General features: G+C 43.9%; 1 protein-coding gene across 2 annotated transcripts; it reads left to right on the top strand.

Annotated features, from left to right (window-relative positions):
* Positions 1–277: 277 nt before the first annotated feature.
* LOC102563772 (fatty acyl-CoA hydrolase precursor, medium chain) lies at positions 278–18,446 on the top strand. 2 transcript variants are annotated; one of them, XM_014595569.3, is made up of 14 exons: positions 278–380; positions 5,285–5,498; positions 6,703–6,847; positions 7,683–7,816; positions 9,059–9,212; positions 10,753–10,854; positions 12,710–12,814; positions 12,950–13,000; positions 13,734–13,874; positions 13,973–14,053; positions 15,195–15,342; positions 16,163–16,294; positions 16,595–16,667; positions 18,060–18,446. In XM_014595569.3, the coding sequence occupies exons 1-14, from the start codon at positions 308–310 to the stop codon at positions 18,241–18,243; spliced, it is 1,737 nt and encodes a 578-aa protein (XP_014451055.2). In that variant the 5' UTR covers positions 278–307; the 3' UTR covers positions 18,244–18,446. The 2 variants fall into 2 exon arrangements, with proteins under 2 accessions (XP_014451055.2, XP_059569855.1); XM_059713872.1 differs by lacking the exon at positions 16,595–16,667 and having other exon boundaries at positions 18,060–18,173.
* Positions 18,447–18,821: the final 375 nt, after the last annotated feature.

Below are 18,821 nucleotides of genomic sequence, written 5' to 3'. Positions count from 1 at the left end.
GGCTTAAATGGTCCAGGCAGCCTATGGAACGTCAGGTGACATGATGCACTCTTTCTAAGCCCTCTGTACTATATAGTTGAATTAATTATCGGGCAAGTTCCAACTTGACTCTCAAAGGATTTGGTGCCACTACTTCAGAAGTGCTTTTTAAATGATAATGGATCCTGATTTCAATGCACTTCAATCAGCAAATAAATTATGTCCTGAATTATATGTGCTCCCGGATGTTTGTCTTACATATCAGCTACATGTTACTGAGTATTTAAAGCAAGGAACTTGAGCAGCGACTATCTGACACACCTGTAAAATGTCAGGTGGGAAGAATGCTTTGCTGCTGTCCCTTGTTCTCACAGCCTGCTTCACGGCTCTTACAGCTAATGGTAAGATTTGAAGCTTTTTTGTACCGTGACCTTTCCTGAGACAAAAAGAACAAATGTACAGACAATTAATTTGGAGCTTCTTTCACTTATGTGCCTTATAATGCTAGACCTTAACACTTGTAAACTACTTAGAAGAAAAATGCTGAAGTCTGGATATCAAACGGTTCGTGATTTCTTTTCTTTGACTTGTTTTCAGGTGTATGCCTTTTTGTGGCAACGTTAATTCTTATGATCTCTACATGTTTCCACATCAAGGGAACTTTACACATTGGGACAGGTACCTGTTTGCTGCAGGTGTACTCTCAAGATTATAATCAATAAAGTCACTTGTTCAGTGACATAAATTCACAGAACATCTTGCAAGCAGTAAAACATTCCCTTGCGCAAAGAGCTTGTGCTATAAGGTCCTAAGCCACCACCCCCACTGTGGGTAAAGGCAGAGGTCTAACTGGTAGAGTCTGCACCCTGAAGAGCAGAAGCCTATGTGATAGGGTTTGCACAACAAGCTGCTAGAGTGCAGGCAGGGGAGCTTGAGGCTCTGCCACGCAGAATGGAGTGGAGCCGGGACAGAGGACTGCCTTGAGGGTAGGTGTCATTGTCAGCTGCCATGTTAATTCTCCTTGGGCCCCACAACCAGTGCAGTTTTATCTGGTGAGTGACCAAGCAAAGCCCTTAATTTGGAGGTGGCTGCGAGGTTAAAAGTAACCCGGCTGTCAGCAGCACCACCTCCTGTCAGAGCAGTGGGGTCTCCATGTTTTCCGTTTTGGTGCAACCTCAAGCCCCCACTTCTAATCCAGCACTTCCTTTTACTGGGTGCCTGGGGCCATGCCCCTTTAGTTACTCTACTGGCTAAAGACAACACTCCCCACTCGGTGGGTCTGGATCATTCGTCAGGGCTCCGTGGAGAGCACAGATAATTCTTGCCTTTTCCCAAAGGCAGTCAGAATGCAAGAGCCTAATGCTAGAGGAGTGTACAGTGTATGTTCCAGTAAGCCTCATCTTGCTGAGCTGTCAGCCTAATTAACACAATTGGGATTAAATTGTGCTGAGACAGTTCCCTGGCATAATTGTCATAGGGGCCATGGCATAGTCAGTGTCATAGTGGGGGGATGTTAGGCATATTTTGACCCCATAAACAATAGCTAAAAGTAGAATTATTTGCTATCCGTGCATTATAGTGCTTTGTGCCTGAAAGCTTGCCCAGTGTCCCTCCCAGCTACACAGTTGATCTACTTAAGGATAGTATAGACTTAAGTAACAATGGGCAGAGCCTCAGTCATTCTCTCTTTACTTGTGGAGGTTGGAGAGAGAAATCAAATCCTTGAAAGTATGTTCATGCTTCACGTATGGTTCAAGGTAGGATCTAAGTCTGGAAAGGTCTTATTTTATGGATCTACTCAGAGTCCAAGCAAAATGTAGTAATCTTATAAGACTAATTGATCGTGTCGGTGTTCAAATCAACTTAGGCTGGCATCTCAGGAGAACCCTATGGTGTTTATGTGTTATCAGACTCAAAACCAAGTTCAATTTTAGCCTCTCATCCAAAGGCCAACCTAAATTAAGTCTAGATCCTAACATTCCCAGCTTAGTCAAAAAGTATGTAAATACTCATACTATCTAAATAAACAAAAAAATCCTGCCTTAAAATAGATTCTGAAGACCGAGTTTGAATAGGTGTAAGAAAGGATGTTGATTGACATATGGCAGCATTGGACCTGGGGCACACCCAAGATTGCTAAAGGTTAACTTTTATGATTAGTCTTCATATATGAAGTCCTGATCATACTGAACTCAAGAGCCAAACTCCAAGTGACTTTGGGGGGAAGGAGGGAAGGCAGGATATCACTCATGATAATAGTAATTATAGAGACATTCTCATTTTATAAATAGGATTCATAGTTCATAATGCAGAGTATTTGTCACATGATGATTGATCTGGCTGCAAGGTTTTCCTTAGAAATTCTTCACTTTGTTAAAGTGTTGCAAAGATCAAACTCTTACCATTTTTAACATGAGGAAATGCATCAAATTGAGGTAATGTAGGTAGTCCCAATTAGGAGGCAAAATAGTTGATAGAGTCAGAAATTTCCCTGTTGAAATCTTGTTTACTTGCATAGAATGTGCAATGTATCATATCTCTGAGAACAGGATGAATAAAAAAGTTGCTTGCTCTGAAACCTGGGCCAAAAATCCTCTCCTAATGCTGTGCCCTGTGTTCGTCCAAGCTGTCTGTGATGCGTCCCTGGTATCAGTCGCATACATTCCTCCTCCCTCTCAGAGCAACACCAAGCAAAGCCTCTCTAGCAACAGAGGTCCAGTTCCTGAGTGGACTTGCATCACATATATCTTTATTATATACGGTGACATTTTCTGTGTTTTTGCTTCGGTGGCCATTAGAACTTCCTGAAGGAGTTTAACTTTTCCTTTTACATGTATTTTCAATGAAAGGTAAGTACCTCTGCCTAATATACAAAAATGCTTTGAAAGCCATACGTTTTGTTACTGTCTTCAGCCACTTATTAGCTAAATGCTACATTGTGTGCCTTAATCAAGCAACTTCATGATCTTTTGTTTAGATAGTTAGTAAACTTCAGATAGAGACTTCTAATAAATATGACCAGAGGTAGGGTTGAAAGTAGGGCGGTGTGAAACAGCACCATTTTGTTTCAACTTCCATTTCACCATTTCGAAGGGGCAGTGTTTCATGTCATCATTTAATTTCAAAGCACTGTTATGTTTCTGCCCCAGGAGAGGAAAACAAACACACAGGGAGAGTAAAATAAGGAAAAACTACTTACCTTCAACAGGAGCCGCGACGCAACAGGAACCAAAGGAAAAGCCCATGCGGCTCATTAGCCGCACCTTTATTCAGCTGAGGCTGGCCAGTGTTATCACGAGGGAGCTCTGTACAGTGGGGATAAAAGAAATGGGTGGGTGAGGGAATGGGGGAGAGAGGAAGGACCGGGGGAGTGCAGGGACGCCAGGCCCCTTCTGGGGTTATCTCCAGGAAGAAAGAGCAGTGAACAAGGAGCCAAATGAGGCTCCTGATGCATGCTCCTTCAAAGGTCGGGAACAAGCTACTAGTGCCGGAGGTGAGAGGGAAGCGGCGCTGCCTGCCGGCAGAAGTTCCAGCGGTGGGGGAACAACAGACGTGCCATGCAGGAGTTAGCACCACACGTGGGAATAGCGTGGGTCGGACGGAAGAGGAGGAGCCTTGCCTGGAGAGTGAGCCACAGCGGAGGCAGCCAGAGAGATGGCACAGTACTCAAGGGTCCATCCTGAGTGAGAGGGAGATCCGGCCACCTACGGGGAGCGGAGCAATCTCCAAATAGGAATGCTACAGAGAGCAGAGGAACAAGGTAGCCCAGGGCTGCAGAGTCAAGGGAAGGAGGAGAAAAGAGGAAAGAAAACCCAAGTAGGGGTTCACTCCTAGCCAAGTTGTAGGGAGCTTGGCACCCAGCGTCTCTGAGGTAAGAGGCCTGGGAAGGGAGTTGTTTTTGTTCTTTCTTTTGAACGGTTCTTTGAGTTTCCCCAAGTGAAGGGGTTGAGGAGGAGAAAAGGGGTCGAGGAGGGGGAGAGGCGGTACAAAATTCATTAGACAGCCCGTCGAGCTGAGGTCAGGGCAAAGCTTCTCCCAGGAAAGCACAGGCCCTGTGAGTAAGGCTGACAAACACAACATAAGATGGAATAAGCCCATCGGCCTCAGAAGTCAGCATCCGAAGAGGGGCGTTAAATCGTGAGGCTCTACGGTAGCATAGGAAGAGATACACGGTCGCGAGCTCGGAACAACTCATCGAGGTGGCGTGCGGACAGGATGTAGGGGTGGCAGAGCCCCGCTACTGACCACCGGGACCCCACGCCATGGAAGACCCCAGGATAGCCACTAGGAAACATTCACTAGGAAACATTCAAGTCATGGCAGGAGAGATAGGGGAAAGCTTCCCGCGGAGGGAACACCAGCACGGCGTTTGTCAGGGAGGCTGCAGGGAGAACACCCCTCCATGCACGAGCCAAGGTAGCACATGACCTGTTACTCAAGACCTGGAGGTCACAGTTTCATTTTGTCGAAACTGTTTCTCTGTTTCAACGTGTTTCAACGTTTCGCCCATAGGCTATAATGGGCAATCATGAAAATGCCTATAACTTTGTCATTTCTTGCCTGATTCAGATGAAGATTGCAGGGATGGTAGCCCCTTCTGAGGGCATGAAGCCTGCTAAGTTTCAAGGAGATAGGTGCAGGGGGTTCTGGAAAACTGCACCTCAAACTGCTGACAAGCAAAACTCGTATCACTTGCTGGCAGCAGCAGCCTGCTGTCATTCCACGCACAGATCCGGGGCCCTGCACCCCCGGGAGGGCTACAGGGCTGTGCCAGACTCCTCCCAAGGGTGCAGGCCCCTAGATCTGTACATGGGATGACAGAGGGCTGCTGCTGCCAGCTGGGACCACTGCTGAATGCTGGGAAGCCGAGCTCCAGGAAGCCTGGTGCTGCTGCTGGCCCCAGCCAGCAGCATGCTGTCATCCCACATGTGGATCTGGGGGCCTGCACAGATCCAGGGGCCCGCACTGCAGCAAACCCAGCTTCGAAATGCAAAATGTTTTGAAACTTTTGAATTGTTTTGAATGCCCTCGTTTCATTTCAAAGTTGCTTTGAAGCCTTTTGTTTCATTTCAGTTTTGCTGTTTTGAGCTCGAAACTCATCGAAACAGCCTCAAAACAAAACACCCATTGAAATTTCGCATAGCCCTAGTTGAAAGGGGTGGGATAAATTAATTAGGTGTCAATATTTACAGAATTCTTTTGTAGGAGAGGAGAAATGTTTAAAATGCATGAAAAGTCTTAGAGACTTCTTGTACCCTTTTGAACATAGCACTGTATAACCTGATTTTGTGCATGTGCTTCACAGGACAACGTGTAACACAACCAGAAGTGGATACCAAATATGGGAAACTCCGAGGGAAGCAAATCCAAGTAGGAGTAGAAGCTGGAGCTCGGAAATGTGTCAGTGTCTTCCTGGGAATTCCTTTTGCAAAGCCGCCCATTGGCCCCTTGAGGTTTAGTCCACCGCAGCGACCTGAGCCATGGCAGGGTGTCCGAGACGCAACTTCCTACCCTCCTATGTAAGACACTGACATGGCATTTGACTGAGTTAAATTAATATTAAAATCTACGTGAAACCCACGGGACTAACACTTGGGGCAATTGAAATCTTGGTAAATTAGCTCTTGTGAAGCCATTTACCTAGCATGGGTTACTGCCAGTAGAGTGTTTAGAATTGGGTGAATTTTGCAGGTGATTACTGGGAAGCTTAAGTGGCTTGAGCAATGACACTTAGAATATGTGAGAAGCATCTAGCTCAGGAGCAGATCTGACCAGGAGCTAAGAAAATGCTTGGAGGAACAAAATGCCATGAAAGTCACTCAACCGGTGCTATAGTTGTGGCCAATTCCATTCTATACAAACAGTATTTGTAGTATCTGACTGCAGGATCATTGTAATATCTGTCTTCTATGAGAACCTAACACCATCATGGACAGCTGATCTTTCATTTTCCCTGAATGAAACTAGGTGGAAGGAGACTTGTTTGTCTTAGCTGGGTGCATCTACACAAAACATTTACTGCACAGTTGACTAATTATCTGCTCAGTAAATGTCCCGGTAGCTACACATGTGCCCTCCTTAGGGCACAGGTAGATGCAGCCCCAGCTGGCTGGGGCACAGGGTTTCTCAGCTCAGGGCTAGCCAGCAAGCAGCCCGTGTGCTGAGGCACGCTGCACCCCAGGCAGCCTCATGGCAACATATGAGATACAGAGAGCAGCTGCTTCCCCTGTCTCCATGTGCTATGGCAGGGCTGGCTAGGGCACAGGGTTTCTCAGTGCAGGGCTAGCCCCACGCTGAGAAACCCTGTGCTCCAGCCAGCAGAGCAGCATCTACATATGCACTGCTGAGCACAAAGAAGCTCTGGAGCAATAAGCTCCAGAGTTTATCCATGCTCATTAATCACATGTGTAGACATACCTGCTTTGTCTTAGTTTGCAAGCAAATTGCTGTGATGTTTAGAGAGATGAAAACATTAATTTCCTTGTGTTCTGCTGGAGACTGGCCATTGTCTGTGTGGCTCCTCTTCAATGGATGCTTGATCAGCAGATATGTGGGGAAAAATGTTTTTATGTTAATGAAGGAAAATAATTGTAAGTTCTCTGTTACTAACAAATCTGGGAACCTATCAGAGGAGGGGAGGATTTGTGAACAAAACGTCTGAGGATTGTTGTTACTGTGTTTGTACTGATCATTTGAAATATATATATTTTTTAAATTATTAAGGTGTCTGCAAGACAAGGAGGCTGGACAGCTTCTATCAGACACGTTTACTAACAGAAAAGAAAAAGTCTCTTTACAAATGTCTGAAGACTGCTTGTACTTGAACATGTATGTACCTGCTGATTCAAGGAAACAGGAGAAGCTACCAGTAAGTAAACCCACTGCAAAAACCATGGCTCATCTTATCTCCATTGTGACCTGATACAGCTAGTTAAGCCATAGCTTCCAAGAGTGTCTCTCTCATTGAGTTTGATGCTTGCTTACTCTAGGGCTCTATTTGGTCAAATAAAAGAAAAGTTTTAGAGGCTACTTTTCTGTTTCCCTGGTTGCATAGTCAGTCTTACATCTGTGTGACCCACAGAATAAATTAAGCCTTGATATAATGCATGCAGAAGTGCTCCATGCATGTTTTACCGTGCTGTAATTTAGAGCACTTTTTATAGCATTATAAAGTTACAATGCTCTTAAACATAACAGAAGTCCTTGGGGGGTGGAGGCAGCCTCTGAGCCTCCTGCACTTTCCCTACTAGGAGGCAGGGGATGCTCCACAGCCTCTTGGAACATCTCCACTAGTGAGAAATTGCTGTAAAATACAGCGCTTCAGATGTAATACCTTATTTAACAAGGGTTAACTTCAAGTGCTATACCCATTTTTAAAGTGCTGTAAAACTGTGCAGTTCTGTTAGGTCATGGCAATAAAGTGCTTTAAGTGGCAAAAAAGCAACTTCTGTACACACCCATAATTGTATCACCCCTTAAGTTCAATGCCAGTTTATTCCAGAGCTTAACTTGATTGAGCAAGAGAAACTTCACAGCACTTGATTACTGTACACAAACTTGCAAATGCAGCTAAACAGGCTCTACCTGGTCACTTGTTTAGATTATTAAACTTTGCTGAGATGTGCCAGACATGCAACCCTCTGATATAATTAGTATATTCCAGTAACAGATAGCTCAACTCCTTTTTTTTTTCCCTTCTTCAGGTTTTAGTTTGGCTTCCAGGAGGAGGGTTTGTGTTGGGTGCGGCTTCAACGTATGATGGTTCAGCAATAGCAGCCTTTGAAAATGTGATGTTTGTAACACTTCAGTACCGACTAGGCGTCCTTGGATTTTTTACGTAAGACACTGTATCCTAATTTTTTCCAAAGCGCTTCCAGAAGTGTATATTCCTATGCCTAAGGAAATGGATTCACAAAGGATTTCCATGTAAAATTTGAGTAGCTAAACATCTATTTGATTTATGCATACCAAGTTTTTAAATAATTTTAGAAAGTTAAGTCAATTTCAAACTATGCCCTTGTTTGATTGGTTCTTACATTTATCTTAAGATGTTCTTGAAATGGACTCATCCCTTTCTCCCTCATTTAAAATGGCTTTTTGGACATTGGGCACATCTACACAAGATGTTTACTGTGGACCTGCCTAACTAGCTCCACAGTAAAGTCTCTGCATCTGTTTGCAGCTCTATTAGGCTGCATGAAACTAATAAACTCCACCACAGGATAGTAAATGCAAGTATTATCCTACTGCAGAGTTATTTACTGCACAGCAATACACATGTAGATGCTGATGGGGCTGGCTGGGGCACAAGGGTGCTTCAGTGCAGAGGCTGCCTGCCAGTTAGCCCCACACTGAAGCACCGTCATGCCTCAGCCAACCCCTCCACAGCATGTTGAGCTGAGTTGGAGCAGTCACAGACTGGCAGACAGACCCAAGCTGGCACCCATCTCAGCATGCTCCAGCCCCACGCACACATGTAAATGCGGCACCTGGGAGCAATAAACTCAGGTGCAATATGTACTGGAGTTTATTGCTTTGAACTAATTGCATGTGTACATACACCTGCTGCAACTTATCACCAGATATTTATTTACCTTTACATTTCATCCTTATGCCAAGAACTTGTACACATGCATTCATTCAGTTTTTTTCATGTACTGTTTTAACCACAGGATAATAAAAATTTAAGCCATAGTCACTCATACAGACTCATCTTCCTTCCACCCCCACAAATAGGCAGTTATCAATATTTTATAGTTGTTGCAGAAGGGAGAGTATGGTGGGTCTGAATTCAGAGAGCAAAATAAAATAACATCCTCAAAGAGGGTGAGAAGACTGTTTAGCTGCTTGCTACTTAGCTGGTGCCAACAACATAGGCAAGTAGTGCTCGAACATAAAAACATTGACCCTGTTCCTCTTGAGCTCTCAAGAGTTGAGAGGTTGGCTTCCTATTCTGACACAGCCAAGAGTTCCATTTTCAGCCTCTTGCTTCCACCCCAGCTTAGATATGGTCCTTGGGTGTTTCATGTAACCAAATATCCGAAACTCCAAATGTTCCATATATGTCCTCTTGTTTCAGTACTGGTGATGAACACGCCCGTGGTAACTGGGGTTACTTGGATCAAGTGGCAGCTCTGATTTGGATTCAGGAAAACATCGCATTTTTTGGAGGAGATCCAGGATCCGTCACCATATTTGGAGAGTCTGCAGGAGGAGCGAGTGCTTCAGCCCTTGTAGGTTTACAGTGATCATTAACTTTAATGAACTTTAAAAAATCCTAATCAGATGGGAACAAGTGTATATTACCTTTAGCTAGAGACAGTTTGATACCAAAAAAGAGATCCTGATTGTTGAAAATCTTGTTTAATTTAATACCTTGGTGACTGAGTCATCTTCCAGTGAGTATGGAGTTCTTTCAAACAGTTGAGACAAGAATAATATTGCAGCCCCCAAGAAAAATTCACACTTGTGTGGATGTTGCCTAGGTTAGGTCCTGTGCCTCATTTCAGCTCTCTGGTAAATGTCGCTCGCATATGCCGTCAGCATAGCAGCCGTGGGAACAACACACAGTGATAATTAACCAGGCCTAGATTTGGGAATCCACCACATAAACCAACTTTCTGAAAAGCATGTCCTTTTTTCTGAACCAAGAAGGTATGCTTCACCAAATATTTTCAGAGGTCTGAAACAGCATGTATTTATGGAGAACTTGACATGGTCTTACAATACTTACTTTCAAAATTGAAACAAATTCAACTCAAAGGTCGTTCCTTCCAAGCCCAACAGCCTATTGCACTAAGGCAGTGGTTCTCAGCCAGGGTGTTGTAAGGAATTGCCAGGGGTGCCATGCCACTACCACCACCTCAGGGTGAACCTGCCCTGTGCAGCCAGGTTTCAGGAGGTACGTCAGAGCCGAACCAGTGGGAGTTGCAGCAGGAGCAGCACACCTGCCTGTGTGTTGTAATACTGGCGGGCCTGACTTTCTGCTGCCGCCATTTCCTAATCTGGCTCTGCAGGAAGAGCGCAGTGCAGTTCTGCCTGGTTGTAGTGGCAGTGATTGTGCCTCAGCACACCCTTGGCCTGCCCCCTTCCTGCTCCTGTGTCCTCTTTTCCACCCCTTGCCCTTCCCACCCCCTCTTTACTCCCCATGTACTGCATGTGTAGCCCTGCACCTCATCCCTACTGACTTGGGTTCCCTGGGCTCTGCCTGTTATGGCCCCAGGGCTGGAGTGCAGGGGATAACAGAGGGCACTTGGTTCAGTGGTTCCTGATAACCCACAAGTGACCATGAGTGACCTGGAACCATGTGTGAGGAGTCCACTGTGGCACTGGGAGCAAGTGTACATTGGGTCAGACAGAGCTAGGGGAGCACTCCCTGCCAGTGGCCTGAATGGGTGAAGTATATAATGGGTGAAGTACATGTAAGTACATAATCTATTAGTAACATATTAATTATATTAACAAGCATATAATTATAATGTGTGTATAGGGACCCAGGAGCCTGGCACTGCCAGAGAAAGGGCAGAAACAACTGAGAGAGAGGAAGAGCTTGGGCCCAGAGGGCCTGGAGAGCAAGATAAGGGGCTGGAGCCCAAGGAGACAGACTCAGTGTGGTATGTCTGAGCCAGAGGGGTCCAGCCGGAGTAGTGAGGCCTCGTCCTTAGAGCACCTGAACTTCCTTGCCTGCATACCCACTAAAAGTGAAACACCACTGTTAAAATGCAATTCATGACATTGCACTGTTGTTCAATTCCTTCTTTTCCTTTTTTTCAGGTCCTATCTCCACTGGCAAAGGGGTTGTTTCATAAGGCCATCTCGGAAAGCGGAGTTGCATACAGTCCTTTGTTTACTGACCGTCCAAGGGAACAAACTAATGTAGATTCTTTGTGATATTTTTAATAAGCATTCTTACAAGCTTTCTACATTTACACTGCTTTTTTCAAAGACTAGAACCTGGTTTGTCCCTGAAACAACATAACTGTAGATATAAATGCCTGAATTTCTGTGCACAGAAAAAGAGTATATACTTGACTCTTTGGGCACTTTTACACATGCTCCGACGCGCTCTGATTAGAATATGTCAGGGCAGACTAATCGATTAATCGAGTCTGCTGGAGCGTTCTAATCAGAACGCTCCAGCGTGTTGCAGCATCTCATGTATGCAGTATCCCCACATTTCAAAATCACAGCGGAGGCACTTTAATTAAATCTTGTAAAACAAGATTTGGTTAAAATGCCCCCACTGCCATTTTGAAACATGGATAGCTGAATACTGTGGGTGTTTTAATTAGAGCAGCTCTCACTGCCATTTTGAAACATGGGATGCTGAGACACTGGGTGTTTTAATTAGAGCAGCTCTCAAGAGCCACTCTAATTAAAACACACGCGCCCCCCGCCCTCACCTCCACTACAGAGCTCATGTACAGACACTCTTTGCCATAAGCAGTGGAAGAAAATATTACTTGGGAGAGCTGGGTGGTATGGGGCATGCCTGCCTGACCCCCGCCTCTGCCTCCTGCAGGGCTGTTTCAGGGGCCAGCATGTGCTGGTGCTGTACACGCAGCAGCAAAGGAGCATGTGGCAGGGGCGCTGGATACGGCGCTGGAGCAGTAGAGCTGCTGTTGCAGGCCCAATTTGACGGGGCTAAGCCCCATTAGTCCCAGCCTTCCACCGCCTATGCCCTTTGCTATCAAGGTGTTCATTTATACATGCATTAATACTGTTGACATATTCAAACTGTTTTGGCTTAGCCTTGATCCCACTCTTAGAAATATTTGTCTTCTGAAAATTGGTTGGGATGTCATCGGGGCAGGACAACAATTAACAATTAATTAAATTGCAACAGAAGATATATTGGTTGCATATTAGGAAGAACTTTCTAATTATGAGGGTGGAAAAGCACTAGTACAGATTACTGAATGAGGTTGAGGAATCTCCATCCCTGGAAGTTTTAAAGTGTTGGTTAGACAAACATTTGGCTGGGATAGTTTAGACCGCAATAATCTTGCCTTGAAGAGGTGGTTGGACTATATCAGGGGCGGGCAATTATTTCAGGTGGAGGGCCGCTTACTGAGTTTTGGCAAGCCATTGAGGGCTGCATGACAGGCAGCCAGGGGCAGATAAATATTAATTTTCTAAATTTTTTAGGGGCCCTGCGGGCCGGATAGAATGGCCTGGCAGACCACATCCAGCCCACGGGCTGCATTTTGCCCTCCTGAGTTCCCTTCAGTTGTATCACTTTAAAAGTTTTTGAAATGCAGAAACATCAGCACTCTTTGCAGAAATATTCCTCTCTCTTTCTCATCAAATTATTAATGTGGCTCAAGAGATTTTGGGCCTTTAAAATAATGAAATCAGTTTAAACTAGAGATCCCCTAAAATCATCATTACCCTGTCCCAAAAGCCCCAGAATAGTTCTGTCTTACAGTAAAGTGCTATTTAACAGTTACTTTTTCTTACTATTGTCTACATGGTGATATTCTAAATCTGAATCCTTCTTGCAATATCTGAGATCTTGTTAGGCCATGCACAAGACCTGACCATCAGTTTCTATCACGGTTTTTTCCCTAGACCAGCTGCATTGGTGTGTTTCTGTATCTTAACTATATAAGCATAACTTGTTGCCTCCTATCACTGTTGGAGCATATAGACTTTCCACCCATATTAAAGTATAGAGAGGTATAGAGAGCCATGAAGAGATGAGTGACTGGTTTGTTTCAACTGATTGCAGAGAATTGCTCGTGTATCTGGCTGTGAATCACCCAGTTCTGCTAAAATAGTGCAGTGCCTAAGGGAAAAATCAGTGAAGGAAATAATAAAGATTACTCTTGACTTGGTAAGTGATGCTGTATTCACTGCGTATGAAGTGACTCTTACACTTTTACTGCTATAAAATAAAATTTAAAAAACCTGTGGACTGTAAAATTAGAGTAAAGTAAAACCATCACATAACTCCTCTTGCTTTTTTCAGAACTTCACAACACTATACTTGAGCAATGCATCATCTCCAGAATCTAAAGAGGTGACATTTTCTTACTTTCCTCGATGGGCTTTGAAATATTTGTGTCCTATTGCAGAAGCATTTTCACTTCAGTCATATGGGACAATATTCACAGTTTCTAAGGAAGAAATAAATGTGAACAATGCCAATGCAAGACTGCAAGCCAAAGTTTAGAAACATTTTGTGAAAATGCACAAAATGAAAACCAACCATTTGTACAGCTTGTAGGAGCATGCTAACCACCAGCATGGGCCAAGAGGGGCAGACTTTAACATGGCACAGGAGAGAGGAAGTCCTGCACGATATGGCAGGAGAGAGGTCCTGTGCATTGGGGGAACATATTTGGGATTGGTCAGAACTCTGTAGAAAGTACAGACTTTTTGAAAAGTTCCTTTTCTGCACTGTGACAATTTAGTTAGTGCCATAATTACATGATCATGTCTAGTTTTTCCCATCAGTTAGTTAGCTTCCCAGTTCTTCTCTAGTGCACACATCTAACTTAATTTTACTCCCCATTCTGCTGATGCAAAATTAATATAAGAAAGGATGGAGGTTAGCCATTATCGCTGTCCATCAGGAGCACTGAGCCAAGTACACAGTCATAAGCAGTGCAGAATTTCTGCAGGAGAAATTCAGAGCAGAGCTTGTAACAAATTGCCATCTCTGATGTCTTATATTTAGAGTGGGAATCTGAAGATAATTTCCAAAGACAAAAATAATTTGTAAGTAACAAAGATTTTTGTTTTTTATCCAGCATCCTGTATTCATATACACAGTTGTGGATGGTGTTTTTTTCCCTAAAAGCCCTAAGAAGATACTGGCTAACAAAATAATGAACAAAGTCCCACATATAATAGGATTAAATAATGATGAACTTGGATTCATGCTTCCTGCTGTAAGATACTTATAATGATCTTTCATTCTAAATCAGTTTGTTAGGAATAACAAGGGAATATAGGAGATGACAGTAAACATGTTCTTTTCCCTGTGTAGCTCCTGAAATTTCCTCCTTATGTAGATGGGTTGGACAAAGAAACTGCAATTCGAGTTATAAAGGGCTTACAGTCAATCACGGTAAGTGATTATTTCACATTAATTCATTAATGATGGGAACACTCTGACTTGCTCTCTATCCCTTCACACCAAACCCTTAATATTTAAATTGATCGTGCAGGAAAGTATTACAGGCCACTGCTCCATTAATGGAGGGAGCTATGTTCCTTTTGTGAAAGGTATATCTGGGTCTTGGCAAAAAATTCTTAATGGAGGCCACAGCATATTGCCAGATAGGACCCCAAACAAAGAGAAGACACAAAAAGCTCCTCATGCCAGTAGAATTGGAAACCCCACAACATCTGCTAGAATCTCTGCTGTTTTTCCATCCGTGGCTAAGGCCAATTCATTAATAAGAGGATTCCATGAGCAGCCAAAGACACGTATATCCCTGACAGCCCAGCTCCTACATGTCTATTCTGCCCAGAGATTTTAGGGAGAAGGAAGTACCAAGCAGAAGTATAGAGATAAAGACCTTGCAGAGGGTGAGTATTTTCTGTGGAACCCTAAGATTGTACCACCCGGAGGTGGTAACAATTTTGGCCTTTCCCCAAAGGGTACGTGGGTATATCAGGGGCTCCCAACCAGGGCAGGAGAATTTGATGGAAATGCACAGAATTTCTGCGCTCTCATACGGCTCATTTCCTCATGAGGGAGAGACCAAGCCACTGTTTGCTTGTCATCTCAACTGATTCATAACTTAGTAGGTGTCAAAATAATGCCACGGTTATACTCCAGCAAACCTCTCTAACTCCAAATTTGAAGTATTACCTCTAGTCTACCAAGATGATGGATTTTCTTTCTGAGGAGCTAAGGCAGTAATTGGCAAAGCACAAATGAATCTCTTGGGTGCTGCTGTGATGTCCAGTAAGTATCATCAGCAGGGATCCTGGGTTTCTCTGATTAAAAAAAAAAAAATCCCAGTTTTCGGATTAAAAAGAGTAACCCAAAATCCACATTTTTCCATGATTTAAAATGAAATGCCACTAATATTAATAAATGAAACACCACCAATTTTAGTGGCGTTTCATTTTAATCACGGAAAAATGTGGATTTTTGGGTTACTCTTTTTAATCTGAAAATTGGGGATTTTTTTTTCTTATCAGAGAAACCCAGGATCCCTGATCATCATTATTACAAATATCTTCATTCCTCATTCCAGAAACTGCCTCACAAACTAGTTAATCGGGTGTTTAATGAATATGTGCAGAATCCAAAAGACCAAATTCAGGTACGAGATGGGATGCTAGACTTGTTAGAAGATGTAACTTTTCTTGTTCCATCCATTGTAACAGCCAGGTATCACCGAGGTGAGTCCCCTGTTGTGTACTTATTGGGGGGGAAGGGTTACATTGCATCCTAAATTCTGTTCTGTTCAAAGCTTGACCAGGTATTAAGCTCCTGTCTGTTTCCTTCTGTCTTCCATCGATTATCTTTAATATTCTTCAGCCCATATTTCCTATACAGTTTTCTAAAACATCTCATAGAGAAATAAATAGCCCTGGTGCTCTCTTGCTAACCTTGAGAGTCATGTTGCCATGAAAACCTACACGTAGACTCACAATCTACATAATTAATACTGATTTTACTAGTAATATTTTCAATTACACTGTACTGCAACAGACATATGCTTTATATTTTTGTCTGCATGTGGGGTATCATCTGGGGAATCTACTGTTCCTTGTAAGCTGCTCAGAGCTTTTCTAGATAGAGCAGAATATAAATCTAAATATTAAAAAAGAAAAGTGAGTTGAGCCCTTTTCTTTTTCTACAGAACCAGGAAAATGTATAAGAGTTATGGGGCAAGAAAACCTGAGGAGAAAAAAAACTTGGGGATTCCTTTTATTTACAACGAGTTTTTTCCTGTGTTATAATCCAGTTTTGAGTTCATAAATTCTCTATTAACACCATCTCTGGAAGTGCCTGAAGTGTCATAAGACATTTCTGTAGTAGTCTTTGAAATTAAATATTTATATGAAGTCTAATTTATGATTAATAGTTTACTGGCAAATAATATGGAAATCATGTGATTAAGAGTTTATCAAAGTTGGTCTTGATTTAAATCTATTGTTCTGGGTAAAATGTATTTTTTTGTATTGGAACCCTTGATCTTAATTTGTTTTCAACTAGATGCTGGCAATCCAGTCTACTTTTATCAATTTTGCCATAGACCAAGTGAAGACGCACTTATTAAACCACCCTTTGTAAAAGCAGATCATGGAAGTGAACTTGGCTATGTCCTAGGAAAGCCCTTCTTAGCTGGTAATGTATCTGCGCTTGCTAGAGAATTCTTATTAAGGCCCCATCAAAGCCATTATTATTAGACACTTAAAATATATCTTAGAAATATAAAGAATGATTTTTGGTTTTGTCTTATACTAGTGGACTAAAATTTTTCACCAGGTTCCCCATATACAGGTCCAGTCTTGGAGTCCCTACTCAAGAAAAGCTCCAAGAAGTTTGTAATGGCTAGCACACTTCTTCATTTTTACTGGAATCAATTCTAAGGGAACCTACTTTTTTGTTTTGTGCTGACATGACAATTTTATATCTCACTTGCAGGTGGGGCTACAGAAGATGAGATTAAACTTAGTAGAACAATGATGAAATACTGGGCTAACTTTGCTCACTATGGGTGAGACTCCTACTTACTTGAGGATCATGTTACCTTTAGTGCCTCAGTCTGTTAGAACTAGACCTAGTTAGTTTCTGGAGTTTACAGTACTGTTTTAAACACAAATCCTGTCTAATGTGATCAAGAGTAGACCTCCAGGTAAACAGAATGAGTTGGCTGAAAAGCCCCTGCATCCATACCTTTGAAAATGGAGTAGTAGATCTGCTGTCAAATAATAAATATAGAAATATTAGCTGTTTCACTATGGATCAGTTTGGCAAAGGCACCTGTCCTGAGGATGCCTCAGGATGCTTCTTAGGGTGATCTCTTTTATTGGACCAGTTATGTAGTTGGGATAAAGTTAGACAAGCTTTCCAATGTAAGACATTCTTCCTCAGCTCACTCCTGTCACCCAGCATCAGAGAACAGCTGCTGAAAGGTAACAAACAGGGTACGGCCGGGTTCATAAGAACATAAGTACTGCCATTGATTGGGTCAGACCATAGGTCCATCTTGCCTAGTCTTCTGTGTCACATGGGCAGAAAGCAGATGCCGAAAGGGAGAGTGAACAGGCCATGACCAGGGTGTTTTCCACTGCTCCTCTCACTTGTAGCCTCCAGCATTGAAGCTGTAGGATAGTGGTGCTCAACCTTTTTTCCCAGCAGGCTGGATGGGCAGTGCCAGCTAGTACAGGCTAGGTCTGGCTGGTGGTCCTAATCTCAGGGAGACCTGAAGAAGAAGGTCTTACATTTAGAAGCTTGTCTAATGGCCATGGGAAGACCAGGGGTGTAGTTTGTAGTCGTGTTGGTCTAAGGACATAGGCAGACAAGGTTCTTTGGTTGAATCTGATATCTTGAGTTGGTCTAATAAAAGATATCAGATTTACCCAAAGAGACTTGTCTGCCATGGGAGGACCAGGCACTGCCCATCAGGCCTGCTGGGGAAAAAGGTTGAGCCCTACCATGCTGAAGGCTGCAAATGAGAGGGGAATTGTGGAACACACCCCGGTCATATGCAGCTCACTCTCCCTTTCAGCATCTGCTCTCTACCCCTGTGTGACACAGGAGCCTGGGCAGGGTGGACCTATAGTCTGACCAGTCAGTGCCAACTCTTATGTTCTTATAAACCCAGTCGTACCCTGTTCACTTCCCTTTCAGCAACTGCGCTCTGCCCCTGGGTGACGCAGGAAAGACCTGAGGAAGAATGTCCTATATTGGAAAGCTTGTCTAACTGTATCCCAACACAGAGGTCCAATACAAGGGACTGCCCTAAGCAATCCTTGCCTCTGGTGTAATTTCTGGACTATCACGGCTACACCATCACTTAGGTTACCAAGATCATTAGACCCTTGGTAAGTTCTAGTGCCAGTGACAGACGCTGTGCCAACACAATGCTTCATGCTATTGCTTACAGGACTCCTAATGGACATGGCTTGGTGAAGTGGCCAGCCTACGGTAAGAACGAGCAGTACCTGGTGATAGATCTACAGCAGAAGGTGGCAAAGAAACTGAAGGAGGATAAAGTGGCGTTCTGGACAAAGCTGCTGCCTGTCATGATGCCTCACAGCCAGGGCGAGCACCCAGGGGTGGGAGGCTAAGCGCCTCGTCCCAGGAGAAATAAAGCAAGCTGAAAGCCTCTGCCTGGGTGGGCTGTGACGTGTGACACTGAGCCCCAGGACCCCTGCCTGGCATCGAGCATGGGAGAGCGGGTAAGGTGGATGAGGCTGAAGCTGATTCTTTATTCCCGGTCCCTTTCTTAAAGCTAATCTTTAAACAATTAAAGGTGGTTGGTCAAGCATTAGCCCTGCTAAAGAGTTGAGCATACATTTTGATGAAATTCTACTACAAAGAATGTAAAATAACATCACACGCTGAGTACACAGCCCCTGGGGTGATGGGGTAAAGTCCTTTTTCGGGTTGCCCCAACCACACATCTCCCAGCGTCCGGGGAAACTTCTGAAGAAGCCCTTGCCCGACCCAAAGCTTTGCGTTCACATGCCAACCTGCGCACCGCCACGAGGAAGGGGCTGCGCTTGGGCTGGGATCGTGGGCCGATCTTTTCCGGGCCCCCCAAGCCCCACATCTCTGCCAGGGGCACTCTCCTGAAGAAGTCGGGGCAGGCCCCTGCTGTCTGTCAGTCTGGGTCTTCAGGTGCCCTACTCCAGACATGCTACAT

This window comes from Alligator mississippiensis, chromosome 10 (assembly GCF_030867095.1).
Source record: "Alligator mississippiensis isolate rAllMis1 chromosome 10, rAllMis1, whole genome shotgun sequence".
Taxonomy (NCBI): Eukaryota; Metazoa; Chordata; order Crocodylia; family Alligatoridae; genus Alligator; species Alligator mississippiensis.
Note: the sequence above shows the minus strand (reverse complement) of the source record. Positions and strands in the feature narration are given on the sequence as shown.

Bases quoted from the DNA above. Each gene is read 5' to 3' on its own strand.
- LOC102563772 (XM_014595569.3), top strand. From the start codon at position 308: ATGTCAGGTGGGAAGAATGCTTTGCTGCTGTCCCTTGTTCTCACAGCC. The intron at 6,848-7,682 runs GTAAGTAAACCC...TCCCTTCTTCAG, and splicing joins GGAAACAGGAGAAGCTACCA to GTTTTAGTTTGGCTTCCAGG. The intron at 13,875-13,972 runs GTAAGATACTTA...TTCCCTGTGTAG, and splicing joins TTGGATTCATGCTTCCTGCT to CTCCTGAAATTTCCTCCTTA.